At 38.3% G+C, this 20,341-nt stretch overlaps 1 protein-coding gene across 5 annotated transcripts in view; it reads right to left on the bottom strand.

The window, feature by feature from the left end:
* LOC106063045 (zinc finger protein 708-like) overlaps positions 1-20,341 on the bottom strand; it is a 31,916-nt gene that overhangs the window by 8,499 nt on the left and 3,076 nt on the right. For 3 of the 5 annotated variants that reach the window (XM_056041762.1, XM_056041760.1, XM_056041761.1), the window contains exons 2-4: positions 10,328-10,607; positions 8,553-8,720; positions 3,613-7,336 (exon numbers count right to left, since the gene is read on the bottom strand). In XM_056041762.1, the coding sequence (XP_055897737.1) occupies positions 5,708-7,336; positions 8,553-8,720; positions 10,328-10,471 (1,941 nt within the window). In that variant the 5' untranslated portion in view covers positions 10,472-10,607 and the 3' untranslated portion in view covers positions 3,613-5,707. Of the gene's footprint in view, positions 1-3,612; positions 7,337-8,552; positions 8,721-10,327; positions 10,608-20,341 lie in introns of those variants that run through there. The other 2 variants (XR_008779830.1, XM_056041763.1) reach the window with 1 other exon arrangement.

The following is a 20,341-nucleotide window of genomic DNA, read 5'->3' as shown; positions in this document are numbered from 1 at the left end:
TGCTCTGAACTGTTGTCTGGATGGTGTATAGTTTAAACTTTGCTGACCACCACACCTTGCCGCCCTGCTGAAGGTTTGGGATTGGATGCAATAGGTTTGGGAAAGGGGGGGGGGGAAGCAAGGCAAGAGGCAATAGAAATCAATACTATTAGTCAAATTGCCATGGTTAGATATCAGAATGTCTCTTTTGTAAAGTTTAAAACATATAGAGTCTATATTCTATATATACAGACATAATCTAAACAAACGTATAACATCTAGATCTAATTTATTCAAATATATATTGAAAAGCTGTATTAGTTTTTAGGCCATTTCTCAGATTTTCTCCCATCAAATTTTTGGTGTTATTCTTTAAGAGACCCGCATATCTCCTGAAACTGACACTTTACACACTTGCAAGGAGCATTGACACTTTACACACTTGCAAAGAGCATTGACACTTTACAGACTTGTAAAGAGCATTAATACTTTACACACTTGCAAGGAGCATTACACTTTACACACTTGCAAAGAGCATTGACACTTTACACACTTGCAAAGAGCAGATAGACTGCAATTTAGCAAAACGCTCAACACACTGGTGCATTGGTTATATTAGTCAAGTAAAATATTGCGACTCTTTGCTGTATCCGTGACATGGACACAGGGTGCTTTAGCTCTGTTTTATGTCCTAATCAAACAGCGTATCATTTGAGATAAACATTTATAGACTAATCTTGCAATCCAAAACGTGAATTTAAATTGTGGATGTTGTTTCTTCGCCAAATTGTATATAATACCGACCTATGAAAAAAAAATCGCACATGTCCATCTTCTTATATTACGGTACCCCACTTTCCTCTACAAATATAATGGATGGCTGCCTGGTCGTGCGGTTTGCGCGCTGGACTGTCGTTCAGATTAAGGCCCTATCGATGGTCCAGGGTTCACACCGTGCCCGCTCCCATCCCCCGCGAGGTTTGGACTAGTAAGTAATTATTATCTTCAACTCTGAAGGAACATCCAAAACATGTCAAACATTTTTACAAATATAATCACATGATTGCTTGAAACTACTTGATACCTTGTTTTTACTTCTACTTCTGCTGTGCCTGCCGTCTGCAATAAAGGACACTTCTTTGTGCTTGCTCTCCATGTGGATCTATCCACTGTGCTCTCAATTTGTGCACCGTACCCTTTTACTATACAAATAAACTCCATTCCAAAACGAACAGCGCCACTCACTACTTTAAAGAATAACGCTCACTCTACATGTACAGGCGTTGTAGACTAGCATGTTGCCATGTATTGTGGAGTGTGTTTATGAAGGAAACCAGAAGAAAGGAGAGCGGATTGTTTTGGTTGTGTAGGCTGAAGAGTTTCTGATGAAACCACAAAGCAACTCATGTTCATAAATAAAGGTATGAAAGTTGAAGAAAAAAAAAGACTAGCAAAATACATGAGACAGGAAATATATACTGCTATAGTGACTTATATCCCTATTTTCAATTATCATTAATTTCTACATACAGTAACTTTCAATTTGAATATTATAATTATATGTAACCAATTTTAGTAAAGTATATTCCTTATTTAAATTATCATATCACTTGTGTTTCTACATACTTTTAAGTGTATTTACCTGGTACTTTCAATTTGAATCTTTTTATAATTATAAAAACAAGAATCTTACTGGTGAATTGTCCACCTGAGTAGAGGTATTATAACCCAGGCATGGATTTATCTAAAAGCAAGCTATAGCCTAGAGCCCTCCTCCAAGGAAAAACTCAAATTCAGAAACCACAACATATTTTTATGTAATTCATAGATGACACTTATTGTATCTTGCTACAATACACACAAGAAAATATATGTATTGCAAAGTTGCTAAAATCAATTCAATCTCTCTGTATCCCATAATACCTTTTATCATCAAGCTCAAGGTTCCCTGCTCATATCTAAGGACCCTTACATTTTTCTCACATATTTAATTATAGTTAGACAAGAGAATGACTCACTAACTAACAAAGTTTCAATCCGAGTGGTATCCTCATTTAACCTTGTATAATTTACATTTTACATATGGTAATTAAAAAATATGCAGTTAAAACAATCATATTGAATCATATAAAAAATAATATGTATTGTAGATCTATTACAAAACTATCATTTAATCATTAAATAGGTTCAAATCATTGACTTTGAAGAAAATACAAAAACGACTTCGTATTTATCAACATATAATGTTTAGTTCCTGTTATGTCCTAAGCAATAATTATTTACATTAAAAAGTTTGTAACTGTGATATATAAATTATATAATTATAATATAATAACTATAAATTAATTTCTTTAAAAAAAAAATATACCCGGTAGGTATTAATTGAAGACCGTTATTTGAAAAGAATGAAACATTCAAAGTTACTTCCTGTAGTAAGACCTGTAGCATTATTCAATTGAATCAAGACTTTAGGCTCATCAAGTACAATTTAAAAAAAAACAAGGTTACAAAGACAGTTTGTGTGGAAACACAAACTCAAAATCGGCCGCCGAATAGGTCCACCCAAGCAGGCTTCAATATTTTCAGAAAGAACATCCAAATGAAATTATATCAAAGACAAATGAGAGATAAGAATGGAGAAAGAAGATTAACAGATCTTGTGTAGTGCCCCAACGGTCCCGCAGGTGTAAGTGAATGTAAAGTTAGATGTGAACCTGGCCTAACTAGTTCCCCTTTTAGACCTTGTGGTCTATAGGGCAGATGATGTAAAGTTCATCTGTTTTTTTGTGGCCTACGGTTAGCGATGGTGTCATGTAGCCAGCACAACGACCAACCGCCTATACTTTTCCCCAACTAATGTCAGGTACCCATTAGAGCTGAGTGGACTCAGAGGCGCCCAAAGATTCCAAAGTTGAAAATCCCAGTCTTCACCAGGATTCGAACCCGGTACCCCTGGTTCGGAAGCCAAGCGCTTTACCGCTCAGCCACCGCGCCTCCCCTGGCCTAACTGATGTCTTATAATTGATCTAATTGTTTTGAAAAGGCTCAATCTCTTATTCAAATCCTAAAAAAAAAAAAAAAAAAAAAAAAAAAAAAAAATCCGCAATAAAATAAATGTTCAGAAAAAAGAAGTTTATAAGATTACTATTCATTTTAAATTAGGTCTAACTTATAATGCATACTAATTAGCTTTTTCTCTTTTAAAAACTGCTTGCATAACTGATTTTAAAAATTAGATTTTTCGCTTTCAGAAAAAAAAAAGTAGCCGTTGAATGGTCTAAAATATTGTGATGTCGGATTTTCAATATCTTTTCTAGTTTACGAGATCTAAACGGGACAGACGGTCAGATGGACAGACATTTCGCACAAAACTAATAGTGTCTTTTCCCCTTTCGGGGGCCGCTAAAAATGACATATTTATTCCATTCTATATTGAAAAAACATTTTGTATTATCAATATTCATTTATGTCATCTATATTCTTGGACTACTCCCATTTCAAAGTGTTTCAGAGAATGTCAAGTGTACTCAATATTAAATGACATTCAAAACGTATTTATCATATATTTTTATTATCATAATATCTTCATGTCTTGCATCAACAAACAAAACATATTCATCAAGTGTACACATCTTCATTTTAAAAGAATTTATTTCATTGTGAATATTATACAGAAGCCTGATTTAAACATTGTCCTGCTCATATAGAGTTCTGATTTTCAGTTTATTAAATTAGCATAAAATAAAGTCTCAATATTCAAAATAAATCATTGAACAGTATTGAGATAACTGGCTATGTATGTCATTATGCCTAAAATTATTTAAGTAAGTCTATAAATTGATTGTCTTTTTCACTAACATTAGTTTGTAATACATGTTATTGTGAACCAATATGTCCTTTAATATTCTAATGGAAGAGCAGAAAGTTCTCTAAAACATGATACGGGTATAAAATGTGTAATTATTGACACATTCGTTTCATTTTTCTAAATCATTAATGGCATAATATGTAGGTCACAGCTGGGACAGCATAGCCACAGGAAATACTGTATTCCTCTTTAATCTTTGGACCCGAAGACAAGCCTTATTATTTTTGTGTTACAGTAAACCATGACATGTTATTTATATATACAAAATATTGAAATAAAGTATTATTTATCAAGACTTATTCTTGTACATATATAAATACCCCACATTTAGACAAACACTACATGCAAAAAGCTTTTAGGTTGTTTTTTTTTTAAATATGCTAAAAATTATCAAATGCATATTCAGAGCAAGTAAATAAAATGAAAACATTTTATGACAACTTAAACTTCAAGTTGCCAGTGACAGGTCTTTGTGGATAAAGCTAACCGCCCGATGTGACAAAAGGCCCAGGAGGACCTAAGTCTTAGTCTAAACAACAAGTACCGGTATCTTTCATCTTTGGGAGTCTAATAGTTATTCTTGAATGGCCTTCAAAAACATTGGACTCTGAAGGCCAAAAAAAAAAAAAAGAAAAAAAACTAGAAAAAAAATTGAACAAATGTGAAGCTTTCTGAATATTTGAGCTATAAGCATACGTTTGGTATGGTATCCTCAGTGTTAGAATCACTAGTTCTATCAGAAAAATAATAATAATAATGTTAGAGACATTTGGAATAGTCCATTCTGGATGAATCTGAATAAATATCAGTTAAGGTGTACATAAATGCAACGCACCTTAACTGTATATATACACACATGATGCTTCAAAAAGAAATATGCCAAAACCATTGTGCTATATTTAACAATAAAAAAAATTATGCCTAATAGGATACAAATAACTTTAAGTTTTTAGTCCAAGCTGCTCAATGTGACCACCACCACCACCAGGACAGCATCATGCTGATATGAAAATTCCTCCCAAAAGCACTCCAGGATGTCCCCTTCCTATGTGTTGTTAGCAGCTGTTGCTCAATCTTTCACGCTATTGATATTAACTGACAATAAAAACTTTGTCTTTAACCTGCCCACACTGAAAATGTTTCTGCCCTGTGACAATGAGAATTGTATTTGCAAAGTTAAGTACACAAAACGCCTTATCTGCTAAAGAATGGCCATTTTATGAGAGTAAATATTCAAATCCTCTGATGCTGTTTAAAAAATGAGGAATGAGTTTCTTTTGAGAAAAATTTCATGTAACTTGCTTTTTACCAAAATGAAGCCTCATGTTTTCTTAAATTAGAGAACTGTATGATTTTTTTTCACAAATTCAATAATGACATTTTATCAGAATGAATCATCTGGTGCTGTTTAAAAACTGATTTTGTTTTTACATTTTACTTTCAAATGGCTTTTCACCAGAATGAATGAAATATCTTGTACTGTTTTAATTTTGAGGAATGAGTGAATTCTGTTAGACTAATTAAGCATTGAAATAGTCCATTGTTAGTTCCCCTGTCAGAATTTATGATCTATAGAGCAGATGATGTTAAAGGCATCTGTTTCTGTGGCCCACAGTTAATGAGGTTGTCATGCGACAGGCACAAATACCAACCGCTTTTACTTTTCAAAATTTGATAATGAAATAGCTTTTTACAAGTATGGATCATCTCACGATGTTTTAAAGCTGATGATGTAGTGAATTTGTTTTGACAAATTTGACATTAAAATGGCTTTTTACCAGAATAAATAATTTCATGCTCCTTTAAATTAGAGGATTGGGCTAAATTCTTTTTTACAAATTTGACATTTAAATGGCTTTCTTACAACTTATGATTCATCTCATGCTTTTTTAAATAATATTTAGTGAATTCTTTAAGACAAGTTTGACATTGAAATAGGTTTTTACCACTATGAATCATCTCATGGTTTTTTAAATTTGAGGAAGTAGAGAATTCTTTTAGACAAATTTGACATTTAAATTGCTTTTTATCAGAATGAATATATTCATGCACCTTTAAATTAGAGGATTGGGTAAATTCTTTTTTACAAATTTGACATTTAAATGGTTTTTTACCACTATGGATCATCTCATGCATTTTTAAATTTGTGGAGCAAGTATATTCTTTTAGACAAATTTGACATTTATATGGCTTGTTACTAGAATGAATCAACTCATGTCTTTTAAAAGTAGAGGGGGCTGAGAATTCTTTTAGACAAATTTGACATTTAAATGGCTTTTTTTCAGAATGAATATTTTCATGCACCTTTAAACTAGAGGAATGGGTAAATTCTTTTTTACAAATATGACATTTCAATGGCATTTTACCAGAATGAAGATTTTCATGCTGCTTAAAAGTAGAGGAATGGGTAAATTCTTTTTTACAAATTTGACATTTAAATGGCTTTTTACCAGAATGAAGATTTTCATGCTGCTTTAAATTATAGGATTGGGTAAATTCTTTTTTACAAATTTGACATTTAAATGGCTTTTTACCAGAATGAATCATCTCATGTATTCTTAAACTTGAGGAGGCAGAGAATTCTTTTAGACAAATTTGACATTTAAATGGCATTTTGCCAGAATGAATATTTTCATGCTGCTTTAAATGAGAGGATCGCTGAAATTCTTTTTTACAAATTTGACATTTAAATGGCTTTTTACCAGAATGAATTTTTTCATGCTGCTTTAAATTATCGGATCTGGTAAATTCTTTTTTACAAATATGACACTGAAATGGATTTTTACCAGAATGAATCATCTCATGTATTCTTAAACTTGAGGAGGCAGAGAATTCTTTTAGACATATTTGACATTTAAAAGGCATTTTGCCAGAATGAATATTTTCATGCTCCTTTAAACTAGAGGAATGGGTAAATTCTTTTTTACAAATATGACATTTAAACTGCTTTTTAAGACTATGGATCATCTCATGCTTTTTTATATTTTTGTAGTGATTGAATTCTTTTTGACAAATTTGACATTTAAATGGCTCTTTACCAGAATGAATCATCTCATGCATTTTTAAACTTGAGGAGCAAGTGTATTCTTTTTTACAAATTTGACATTTAAATGGCTTTTTACCACTATGAATCATCTGATGCACTTTTAAACTTGAGGAGCAAGTGTATTCTTTTAGACAAATTTGACATTTGAATTGTTTGATTCCACAATGAAGTGCCAGGTGAACTTTTAAACTATTTTTATGAAACATTTGTTTTTGACATAAGTCACACTTAAATGTTTTTCTAAAGCAATGCATTAATTCATGGTTCTTAGAGATTGATGAAGTAGAGAATGGTTTTTCAGCAGAAACCAGCTGGAGAGTTCTATTTTCGTTTGAACTATATTGTTCTTCATCTTTAATGTTTCCAGCACGCACATCTTTGTTAGGAGAGTTTCTAGGTTTATCTATGTTTGAAGCCATATCTTGATTTGGATTTATTTTTTGCTGTAGAGTGAAACAAATAAGATGTTGACTAAAAAAATAAGTAATTTTCTTTTATTGAAAACAAAATTCTTCAACAACTACAGAGGACTGAGACAAGACTTAAATAAGTTTTTAATATTTCATTCTCTTCAGTCAACAAGAAAAACATCAACAAATACTTTTTTAAAATCACAAAGCTGTATATAACCTGTTGTTGTATCAATTAGTTTGGATCAGTTATATAATTAAATTTAAAATAGATCCAGAGTGTACCTCGTTCAGATGTCCAAATGGTTCGAGGCAAGCAAGCCCCTTTTATGAACCATGTGACCCGAGAAAGGCTTTTATCTCGTGGCCAGGATGAGAAATTGGCTCTTCACCGATCTCTTTATCAGGAGGCCCCCATCGAATAGGTGATCATTTATTCACACCTGTCTTGACATGTTGCACGCTCTTCCGAGCCCCTGCATGAATTCCTCCTTTCATGTGTGGCCGGAAGCTCAAGACCCACGTAGGGGCCATCCTAATGCCTATGCTGTTCCATAGTACCCATGAGGGGACCATCATCACACGTATGGGCCCCTTTGGGAAACTGGCTGCTGAGGGTTTCGGACTGGCTTAGCGAGCCTTTTTTCCATCCCTACAACGTGTAATGTACCCTCGCTAGAGGATACGTGTGGTAGGCCACTGAGAGCTATGTTTGCTACCGTACTTCCCCTATTCACTTTCCCGGGCGGATGTTTCCACCGGAGGGCCAACGCTGAGGTGACGGGAGCATTCCTCCGGCCAGAGTGTACCAGCTTTTTGCAAACTTTGCTCAAAGACAGTTTTAAACAAATGTTTGCTTTCAGTTCTAAAACAATTTATGCATAAACATGACATGTAACATAATAATAGCGTTTGAATGCTCTTTTTTTTTAGAGATTGAAATATCAAAAGTGGATTTAGTTTGGAACCTGGTTGATGCTAGGTGATGGCACTGGGTCAAGGTCAATGTTTAAATCGTCCTACCTGGACCTACCTATGTTTCACTATATTTTCTTTACCGTGATGGCACTGGGTCAAGGTCAATGTTTAAATCGTCCTACCTGGACCTACCTATGTTTCACTATATTTTCTTTACTTTCTTCTCATACTAGCATTGGCACCTTACTCCAGCTATTATTATATGTTACAAGTCATGTTTTAAATAGTCTGCAGTTTTTAAAGAATTTATTATAAAAAAAAATTGTTCTACCTCTGATAAAATTGATTCCCAGGTTTGACCAATGAAGCTGAATTCTGATGTCTCTGGAAGGAAAGACAATTCTGTCTTCTCCTTTTTCATAACATTGCATAGATCATTGGTAAATTCTTGTTTTAACTCATCTATCATTGGCATTGAATGCATTTGTTCTTCAGATTTCTTTCTCAACAGAATTAAAGTTATAAATTAAAATCTATTTTCAATATAGCTGTGAAAAGACTATCTATATTTTTCTAGTGTCCCTTTTTATTAAGAAAATTACTTCTATAAGATAAATGATCTTGGTTCTTCACCTATGTTTAGATACTTCACAACAGAATTTAAAAAGTGCCAACATATCTAAGCATGGTTAAAGGGAAACTCCGATAGTTTTTCAAATTTTAGTTATTGACATATTTAAATTCTGCGTAAAAAGTTGTAATAGTAAACATTATATCATTTTTTATTTAAATGCTCGGAAAATTTTATATTTAATAAATTAGACAGAAAATTATCCACGCCCCCAAAAAAACGGGGTTCTGCGAGATGTTTTTAGTTTTTAAAAACGTGACGTCACGAAGGTGCTGGCTAAATATAGATCTAGACCTATATAACCGATAAACTCTCTAGTCTAGATCTAGACCTATCGGATCGCATTTATTGTTACGCTTCACAGCTAGATCTAGTCTCCACGTTGATTTATAATCGGTCATTGTTTATAAACCTCTATTTCTACTTGAAGAAAATTAAATATTGTTCTTCAGCTTGTTGCAGTAGTTCCAATCACAAAGATAAAATCAGCAAGTATGCTGATACAGAAATTAGTGTCTCTTTTCATTTGTTTCCAAGAGATGAAGTTTTAAAGGGAAAATGGGGAAAATTTATTCGCCTGAAGAGCAAATATTTTACAAAGGCATTAGCTAATTCCTGTTTATGCTCAAACCATTTTGAGAGAAGCTGTTTCAGCAACTTCACTGCTGTGGAAATGGGATTTAAAAAAAAAATTGAAGTTAATACCAGGTGCAGTACCAACAATACATTGGATTTCCAGGCCAAAGAATTCAATTAATGATACTACTGAGACATTTTAAACAACTGAAGTTCATAAATATAAATGAAATCAGATTTGTGAGCTAGAAATTTACTACAAATACTAGATCTACTATTAAATTTCTTATTTAATAAGTAGATCTATCGTCTACGAAACTCAATTCCAACTTTTTAACTTTTGACCTTGGGGGTGTGTCTCGCCGGCTGAGCCAGCGTCAAGCTCTCTCATCATTTTTTCCATGTCAACCAATGTTAGGTCGAAACAGCACAAAAAAATCATAATTTTCTTACGGTCAAACATACAGTCATAATTTATACACCATTAGAAATTTCTTTTAAAGTATTTTAATGATGTAATAACGAAAAAATTTTTTAATCAAAGATAATTTCTTTTTCGCCTCCCTATCAATGAGTATCAATAGGAGTTGAGTGCACCGTCGTGACGTCACACAGAAATTCAGTGAAAATCTGACTGTTTTGGATGCGCAGAAAAATTATGTCACAAAAACATCAATTACTAAGTTATTCTTGCAAATAAAAAAAAAAGAATAATATATTCATTATCTATAAATCAAAACACATATTATATCAAAAATTGTCAAAACCATCGGAGTTACCCTTTAAAATTGCAAAGTTTAGTCTTTAATTAGAAAAAAAAAGCATCACCAAATTATTTCAAATAAAGCTTAGAGAATACAATTTTTTATTTTGTAGGCAATTAATAAAATGTGTCTTACCTGTGTCTGTTCTTCTAAACTTAATTTAGAAGTTTCATACATGGAACTGTTGTCTGCCATCTCTGATTCCAAAGACCAATCTATCTCCTCACTTTTTAGGATAGTTTTAAGTTCATTAGTAAAGTCATGCCTCATGTCATCCATGATAAGAGTTTCTAAAAGCAATATATATGCTTAAACTTTTTAACAATTTTTGAATGAAATTTGTCAGCTTATAAATCCAATTTTGTCATAGCATCATTATAATTGTGTGGCTGTACAATTACAACAGTGGCAATTCCTGCAACATAAAAAAAAAACAAAGACAATAGTACACTTCTATGAATGTAAATTTTTATCAGTACCTATGAATGTAAATTTTTATCAGTACCGGTACTGGTATAGAAAATTAAACTTTGTGAAGTTGTTGCAACAAAAAAAACAACAAGAAAAACCTAAGATAAAACTGTAACTAATTGCCAATATTAACAAGAGTTTGGAATTTTGTGCTAAAACCTAGAGGTAGGACTAACTGGTCTTCGAAGAGATGGTGTAGTGAATTTATGTGTACTTAATGGAAAAATATTAAGTGAATATTACTTTGCAGACAGCTAAGGAATGTATGTTTCTAAAGTAACAGAAAAGAGGGCTTTGTTTTTGTAGTTCACTTTGAGAATTAGGGCATCACAAAAAAGTTTGAAACTAACAATAGATTTAGATACTGTAACTATAATACCTTCTATTTTCATAAGCCCATCACTAGCACAGTGGTTAGTTATTGGCTTGAGCTCATATATTAAATGCCCTTTTAAAAAAATTTTGGTTACATTCACCCAGATACCCCATTCTTTTTCCCACCCCTTTTCTAAACTGGTCCAGACAAGTGATAGAATCATAGCACATCTAAAATGCTAATAGCATGAAATAGCACTGCAGTACTAAACAAAAACAATTGATAAAAATATTTCTACTCTCATAAATTTAGAATATTTAAAATATTACTATAAATTATATTACTAGGAGGCGTGGTGGCAGAAAGGAAAAGCGCTTGGCTTCCAAACCTGGTGTCCAAGGTTCGAATCCTGGTGAAGACTGGGATTTTTACTTTCGGGATCTTTAGGGTGCCCCTAAGTCCACCTCGCTGTAATGGGTACATGACTTTAATTGGGGAAAAGTAAAGGCGGTTGGTCATTGTGCTAGCACTTTTACTGAACACCCCCTTCCCCCAACCAAAATTAAGAAAGCTAGTCCTTCATTCTCTAAATAAAATATCAATTTGTTTTTTTTAAATTGTAATCTTTTCCTTGACCCCTTTTGAATTGAACATAGGCGACGTAGCGACAAATAGATCTAGAATCTAGATTTTTAATCAATTCGAAGCTATTTAGGATTTGGTTGTTTGTTTTTTTAACAGTGGTCTCTTAATGTTGTGTCTGTTCTGTTTTGTTGTCTTTAGATATGAGAAAAGAGTCTTTGTAAGGCTTGTAATCACAACAAATTTCTATAAGGGTAAATAAGGCAGTCTTAATCTTAGTCTTATGTGCCTTATATTGTGCTATTCCTTGATCACTCTAAAAAAAAATATTCTAGACTAGATCTATCGAAATAAACTGAATACATTTTATAGAATCAAGAATCTAGTAGAATCATAGTAATCATACTCATAGAATCTAGTAAAAATCTAGTTACTAGAGTATTTCATAGTCTAGAATAGTCTATATTTAGTATATTAAATCTAGATCTCTAGATATCTAGTATATTATATTTAAATATAGATCTATCTCAAGATCTAAATTTTTTGTAGACCATCATTTCATTTTCATGTAGATTATGTCCGGTATTATGACTAGTGATCTATTTTCTAATACTATTACTAGAGTCAGTAAATAGATCTAGATTTAGATCTATCTACTATAAATATAATACTATAATGTATAATCTAGTATTAAAGTTAAAGTTAATTAAAGTTAAAGTAAACTATTTAATTATAGTTATTTATTATTATATTTTATTATATATTGTTACGACCCTATTGGCGGCGCAAAAGGGTTAACTATAGGCTCAGCTGACACACACGTGAATCACTCAGGTCAGCGGGGCCATGGACAAGGGACAGTACTACGATTACACAATTACACGCAAATATGACCAATGTTATGGTCATGTGATCGAAAGCCTGCGTGTACGAGTGACAGTGTGTAGGAAAGCGGCAGTTCAAGACCGGAGAGCGTCGAGACCGGGACTGTTAGTCGGCTATGAAGTCGGTCCTGGTCGAGTCCTCATGTGTTGATGTACAAGTCCAGAAAGAGAGACAGTAGAGTTTTGTACGGTGATGTACAGAGTGACATTTTTGTTGTTGATGTGTTTGATGCCAATTGTCTAGTATTGGCTGTTATCTACTTATTCACTCATTATTAAAGTACCCGATATTGTGGAGCTCTTGTTGTCAAGTTCTTGATGTGTTGATGTGTTGTGTTGTGTTTAGCAGTGTTTACGGAAGGCCTGATTTGGAGAGAGAGAAACGTAACACTGCTGTCAGAAGTGGGATTTCCTATGGCTTCTGTAAAACTGCTAGATGAACTGAATCTGAAAGAACTGAAACAAGAGCTGAAATGGCGAGGACTGAAGTACTACGAAAGGAACAACGAAACTCTTAAAGAACGTCTCTGGCAAGCCCTGGTGGATGAAGCGGAAGATCCGAACACGTACCTCTTTGAACTCAAACCCGATGTTGTAGAGCTCTTGATCACCTTTCAAGAGCAGATGTTGGCTGGCTTTCAGAATGTGATCAAGGGTGACTCTCAGAAAGAAACAGGTGAAGAAACAAGAGAAGAGACCGAGACCAATAGTTCAACCAACGCTTTTGCTACAGACGTACATGATATGAGTGCCTCCGTCAGCCAGACAGAACATGACAACGTTGTGTCTTTCCCCAAGCTCGTAGCTGAGGACATTAAAGACATCTATCAATCTGCCAGTGTTGATGCGAGGAACTCGAATCCTGGTGGCTGCACCCAGCTGTTTGGCAAGAACTTTGTGTGTCGAGCTTTGCAGGGAGAACGCCAACTCCAAGGAACCCATCGGCAAGGTCTGCACCCAGCAGACGTTTGTCCAGCTGACGAGACCAGAGTGAGAAGCCCTGGTGATGGTAAAGTAAGTGAACTGGAGCCTGATGCTGAAGATGAGGATCCTTCGCAAGTGGAGTGCTGCCAACTTGCTCCACTAGTTTGCCCTCCGGACAAGCCTGAAGATGATGTGTGCCACTATTTCTCCTCCTGTGGACCTGATACCCATTCCCAAAACCCATCTCTTGAAAGCCCTATGAAGAAACCTGTTAGGCCAACGATCTTGGTGACCCCTGTCCTGACATATCCCTCCCCATGTGTTAAGTGGCTGCTCTCAGTAGTGAGCGACCAAAGAAGGCGACGTTTGCTGAGTCCAAAGTGCAGTGGGATGCAACCAAGACGTCAGTGCAACCAGGTGAAGGTCAACTGGAGCAGGAGAAAGAGACATACCCTGACTACAACACAGATGGCTCCATCGAGATGGCAATATAAGCTCACTGTCGCCCCCACCGATAGACCTCCTCCTGCATCGATTCATCTCCACTGCCCATGTCGTGAGATAGATTTTGTTGATTTGATTTGATTTGTTGATTTGAGGCACATCGGCACAATTTAGGCCATGTCGTGCCTGCAGTCCCTCAAGGACCACTCTCTCTCTAAACAACAAGGGCCAGATTCTATACAGTCATATAATTAAAATCAAGGTCTATTCACAGTTAAAATAGTAAAGGTAGTAAAAATTTAAATATTTGGTAAAAATCTAATGTAAATAGTGCATGTTCACAAATTCAGAAATCAGATCTTCGTAGATAGCCCCACTTCCCGAATAAAGCCCAGTACCTTCCCAGGGTCGACATTATTAAATAGTGTTTTTAGATTAGTGGCTCTAAAATATTTCGCCCTGACATCCTGGTATCTGGGGCAATCAACGAGGATATGTTCCACGGTGAGGCGAGAGTCACAGTACTCGCAAAGTGGGGGCTCCTCTCTCTTCAGTACAAAAGAGTGCGTGATGTAGGTGTGGCCAATCCTAAGTCTGGACATGGTTGTGCTACCACGCCTTGTCAGACCCTTAGATGTGGGCCGCCACCTGACATCCGCCACAATCTGCCTGAGTTTACTGTGAGTCTCAGCCTCCCATCGGTTCTGCCACTCTCGATAGGTGGCAGAGGCAATACTTTGTCTCAGGTCCGAGTAGGGAATTTGGGTTCCTGACACCGCATGATTTAGGGCTCTCTTTGCTTCTCTGTCTGCGGCTTCGTTTCCCTCAATGCCAACATGGGAGGGGACCCAGATGAAGGTGACATCCCTACGGTCGGCTGTTATTAGGTCCAACAGCTTCAGGCTCTTATGTACCAATGGGATGTCAGTCTTCATCCGCCCCAAAGCTTGCAATGCAGATTTGGAGTCGGAGCAGATTATAAATTTACTCCTTTCTGATGCTTTTACGGCCATAAGTGCAAGCAATATTGCGTGCAATTCGGCCGTAAAGATGGAGCAGCCATCGGGGAGTCTACGGGAGATTGTTTTGTTCCGAAAGGAGCAGGCACACGCGACCTTTCCCTCCATTTTGGATCCGTCTGTGTAGATGGTGCCACAATCTCCGTAGCTCTCCTGCAGTTCCCTAAAGTGGACTTGTAGTATGCTTGGGTCTGTATTTTCTTTTTTGAAATTAAGGAGGGATAAATTTAATTTGGGTTTATTCATTAGCCAAGGAGGATTCTGAGGGGTTTCTATTTTAGAGATTTGGTCAATGGGTGGGGTTAAATTTTGGATGGGTTCTCTCATTCGAAGGCCCAACGGCTGTATGACGTTAGGCCTTCGATTGTATAATTCTACCTCTGTGGGGTTAAATATGGAGTCAAAAGCAGGGTTCGTGGGGTTGGATTTTAGCTTGACTATATACTGCATTGCAAGCTTTTTCATTCTTATATCCATGGGGAGTTCTCCAGCCTCCACATGAAGACTTGGGATAGGTGATGTACGAAACGCGCCGAGACAGAGACGCAGGGCAGCATTTTGTATTGGTTCCAGTATTTTTAGGTACGACTTCCTTGCTGTTCCATATATTATGGATCCGTAGTCTAGCTTGGATCGAATTAGACTCCGATAGAGCAGCAGCAAGGTATCTCTGTCAGCTCCCCAGTCCGTATGGCTGAGTACTCTTAGTATGTTTAATGACTTTTGGCATTTCTTCTTAAGTTCCTTAATGTGGGGGAGAAAATTAAATTTGGAATCTAAGGTGAGGCCTAAAAATTTTGTAGTTTTCACGACAGGGATCTTCTTTTTGTGTATAAATAGTTCAGGGTCTGGGTGGAGTCCCCTTAGATTACAAAAATGCATACTAACTGTTTTGGAGTCTGAGAATTTGAAACCATTATAGTTTGCCCAACCCTGAATTTTGTTTAAACATAACTGTAATTTCCTTTCTAAGGTGTTCATGTTTTTCCCATAAGTAAGAATGACAAAGTCATCAACATACAAAGAGCACTCTATGCCAGGGGACAGCGCATTTATGATGCTATTTATTTTAATGTTGAACAGGGTGACTGACAGAATGCTGCCCTGGGGTACACCCATTTCCTGGTCATGAGTGTCAGAAGCAGAGTTGCCCACTCGAACCTGAAATTTTCGATCTTTCAGGAATTCCTCCACAAAACGGGGGAGGTGTCCCTTAAGCCCCATAAGCGCCAGGTCACGTAGAATGCCATTTTTCCAGGTTGTGTCATAGGCCTTTTCTATATCGAAGAATACAGCTACTAGATGTTCTCTTCTGAGTAATGCATTTCTAATATAAGCTTCCAGCCTTACCAGGTGGTCAGTTGTTGTCCGCCCCTGCCGGAATCCGCACTGGTAGTTTGAGATCACTTTATTCCTTTCCAGGTACCAGACCAGCCTACTGTTAATCATTCTTTCCATGGTTTTGCAGATGCAGCTTGTTAGTGCTATTGGTCGATAGTTAGCTGGGTCAGAGCCGTCTCTTCCCGGTTTAGGTATCGGTATAACTGTGGCTTTCCTCCAGCTGTTTGGGAAAGCGCCTGTTTGCCACACACAGTTATAGACCCCTAGCAGGACTGCCAATGAGGGTTCGGGAAGGTGCTTGAGGAACTGGTAATGGATTTCGTCTTCTCCAGGCGCTGTGTCATGTGACTTGTCCAGCGATTCCCTCAGTTCCTCAAGCGAGAACGGTTTGTTGTAGTCTTCATTGTTCTCTGACCTGAAATCAATGGGGTGTCTTTCCTCCCTGGTTTTGACTTTTTGGAACTCTGGCGTGTAGTGTGCAGTGGATGATTTTTCTGCTATTGAGGATGCAAGGCAGTCAGCTATTTCTCTGGGGGACGTGACAGTTCGTCCTTGGTTTTTCAAATGCCCTATTGCATTTGATTCTTTCCCTTTGATTCGCCTTACTGCCTTCCAAACCGCTCTAGCAGAAGTTTTGGCATCCAGACTGCCGACAAAACTTCTCCAGGAATTCCTTTTGGCTGACCGTATGGTTTGTCTAGCCTTTGCTCTAGCTATCCTGAATAGCTTTAGGTTTTCCTGGGAAGGATTCTTTATAAATGCAGCCAGTCGTTTTTTCCTATCACCAATAGCACTTTTGCAAGCTGTATCAAACCATGGTTTGCTAGGCCGTTTTGGATTTGCAGAGGTTAGGGGTACAACTTTCCTGGCTATACTTAGTAGCTTGCTAGCAAAGGTATCAGCTGGGTTCTGTTCATGGAGGATATTTTCTGTGATATCCTCAGAGCATCTTTTTTGGAATTGTTCCCAATCGGCCTTATTCAGTTTCCACCGCTGAGGTCGTCCCAATGAAGGGAGATTGTTAGTAATGATGATTGGGAAGTGATCACTTCCCCGTAGATCATTGCTAACTGACCATTTAAAATCGTCCAGAAGTCCGGGGACGCATACGGTGAGGTCAATGCATGTGAATGATCCAGTTCCTGGGTGCAAGTAGGTCGGTGATGCATCATTAAGTATGCATAAATCATGTTGGAGGAAGATATCCTCCAGCATACGACCTCTTGTGTCGGTATTGTTGGATCCCCACATGGTGTTATGGGCATTGAAATCCCCAAGGATTAAATAAGGCCGGGGGAGTTGTTTCAATAGGTCCTCCATGTCTGTTCGGTTTAATGGAGCGCCTGGTGGTAGATACAGGCTGCAGCAAGTGATAACCTTGTGAAGGGTTATCCTAGATGCTACGGCCTGTAGTGTGGTCTGTAGTTCTACCCTCTCATGGGGGATGCTATCCTTCACAAGGATACAGACTCCACCTGATGCTCTCTCTGCATCCTCAACATTCTTGGTGTAAGCACGGTAGCTTCGGAAGCTGATGCAATCTTTCAGAAATGTTTCCTGTAAGCAGACAGCTACAGGAGTCTCAGAGTCCATCAGTAGCTGCATTTCCTCGTAATTGGCCTTGAGGCCTCTACAATTCCACTGTACAATTCTGGAATCCATGGCTTATTCTAGATGACCTACTTGGAGCTATTTGGCCTTGGGAGGCTTCCGGAGGGGTTTCCCTTTATTCCAGTGACCTTGGTATTTTTATTCTTGGGTTTGGATGGAGAGGAGGACAACCCCCTTTTGGGGGAAGTCTTTCTCTCTGGAGAGGGGAGATCCCTCTGGTTAGAGCGGAAGTTATTTCCTCCTCTCTCACCTCGGGCATCCTCTCCGCTTTGATTTCTCCCCTTAGGGAGTTGGTCAACCTCTAACTCGGTAGAGGTTTGGGTGTCTGGCTGGGTTCTCTGAGGAGAACCTGTGTCAGACATGATGTCTCCGGGTTCTCCCGGAGTATTGGTTTTGACATGCTGCTCAGTCTCCATGCTCTCATCAGCGAGCACAGAGAACCTGTTCTTTAGCATGACAACAGGGCTTTCTTGTTTCTTCAGAGGTGTGTTCTTTGGCGGTGTTTTCTTCTGAGTTGGGGGAGGAGGAGGGGGTGGTGGGGTCAATGTGTCCGTCTGTGTGGCTATGGATCTTCCTTTCTTAGCAACAGCCTGGGCGTAGGTCTTTGTCAAGCCGAATTGGCCCTTGGGTAGGGCCAGTACAGCCGATTTCGCCTGGCTAAAGGTACATCCGTTTCTTGCCTTGTACTCCTGCACGGCAACCTCCTGTTTCCACACAGGGCAGTCCTTGGAGTAGGCTGAGTGGCCAGCTTGACAGTTTGGGCATTTGAACTGGGCTGTGCAGCCCTTGTCCTCATGACCCTCTCCAGCACATCTGGCACACACAGTGTTCCTCTTGCAGACTGCCGCGCCGTGTCCATAACCCTGGCACTTGAAGCACCTCATGGGGTTAGGTATGTAGGGCCTCACTGGAACTCGTAGGTATCCTGCCTTCACATACTCTGGCGGTGTCCTAGTTCCGAATGTGAGGATAATAGTGGCGGTTTTGACCTCCTCACCCTCCCTGCGCCTGGTAATGCGCCGGGCATGGGTGACTCCTTCAATGCCCTCCACTATTTCCTTCTCGGAACATTCCAGTAGGTCCCTAGAGCTGATTACACCTCTGCTGGTGTTCAGACTCTTGTGTGGCATGACTTCCACTTGGAGATCACAGAGTCTTCTGCATCTTAAAAGCCCATCAGAGTGTGTCTTGCTGTCTACTTCTACAAGTAGTTCCATTGTTTTGTGTAGCTTAGACACACTCTTGGGCTCTCCCACTACTGACTTGAGTCCCTTATAGATAATAAAAGGGCTCAACTTGGTCAGGCTTTTTCCCTCCTCTGTGCATCTAACCACCAGAAATGATGGCCAGGTGGCACAGCTTTTTGGGACCTCCTCTTTTTTATCGTCGATTCGGCGTTTCTTGCCCAGACATAGGTCTGGGGCAAGTAGTTTTGTGTGTGTTTTTTTGTCCATATATATTTTGGTTAATTCGGCACCTGTGCTCCCCACCCGCCATCGAGTCCAACAAGGGGACGGGCCATTCGGATGTCCAGAATGAGCCCGTCAGGGCTACACAGGTGCTATACTCAGTCAGCTGCTACATCGGACATGTGTCCGATACAGCAGCTCCCTGATTGACCCTCCAGCCACCGCCCTCCAGCATTGGTCGACGACCTATGCTGGTAGCTCGGCATGACCAGCCGGTTGACCCAGAGCGGGCCATCTGGGTCTCAGGTCTAGGGGAACTTGGAGCCAAAGTATTGTGTTGTTGTGGTTTATCCTCAGATAGCCACCACTCAAACACCAGGATCTCTTTATCCCCCCTTACCCGTCGCAGTCCACGGCAAACGGACTGGTCTAGGACGTAGTGAGAATTTAAAGTTAAGGAGACAGTGTGATGATCAATGAAGGCAGACTTAGGAAAAGAGGAGGCAGACACAATGATAGAAAAGAAGTAGGGCACTTTTGAGCTCCAAAAGTGCTAAGGAAAGAGGAGCGCAGTTTAACGTCATGTCTCGGGACGCGATAGATTTTGTCCGGGACGGACAAATCTGAGAAGGGGGAAGTGTTACGACCCTATTGGCGGCGCAAAAGGGTTAACTATAGGCTCAGCTGACACACACGTGAATCACTCAGGTCAGCGGGGCCATGGACAAGGGACAGTACTACGATTACACAATTACACGCAAATATGACCAATGTTATGGTCATGTGATCGAAAGCCTGCGTGTACGAGTGACAGTGTGTAGGAAAGCGGCAGTTCAAGACCGGAGAGCGTCGAGACCGGGACTGTTAGTCGGCTATGAAGTCGGTCCTGGTCGAGTCCTCATGTGTTGATGTACAAGTCCAGAAAGAGAGACAGTAGAGTTTTGTACGGTGATGTACAGAGTGACATTTTTGTTGTTGATGTGTTTGATGCCAATTGTCTAGTATTGGCTGTTATCTACTTATTCACTCATTATTAAAGTACCCGATATTGTGGAGCTCTTGTTGTCAAGTTCTTGATGTGTTGATGTGTTGTGTTGTGTTTAGCAGTGTTTACGGAAGGCCTGATTTGGAGAGAGAGAAACGTAACA

The sequence above is a fragment of the Biomphalaria glabrata genome, chromosome 9, assembly GCF_947242115.1.
Source record: "Biomphalaria glabrata chromosome 9, xgBioGlab47.1, whole genome shotgun sequence".
Classification (NCBI taxonomy): domain Eukaryota; kingdom Metazoa; phylum Mollusca; class Gastropoda; family Planorbidae; genus Biomphalaria; species Biomphalaria glabrata.
Note: the sequence above shows the minus strand (reverse complement) of the source record. Positions and strands in the feature narration are given on the sequence as shown.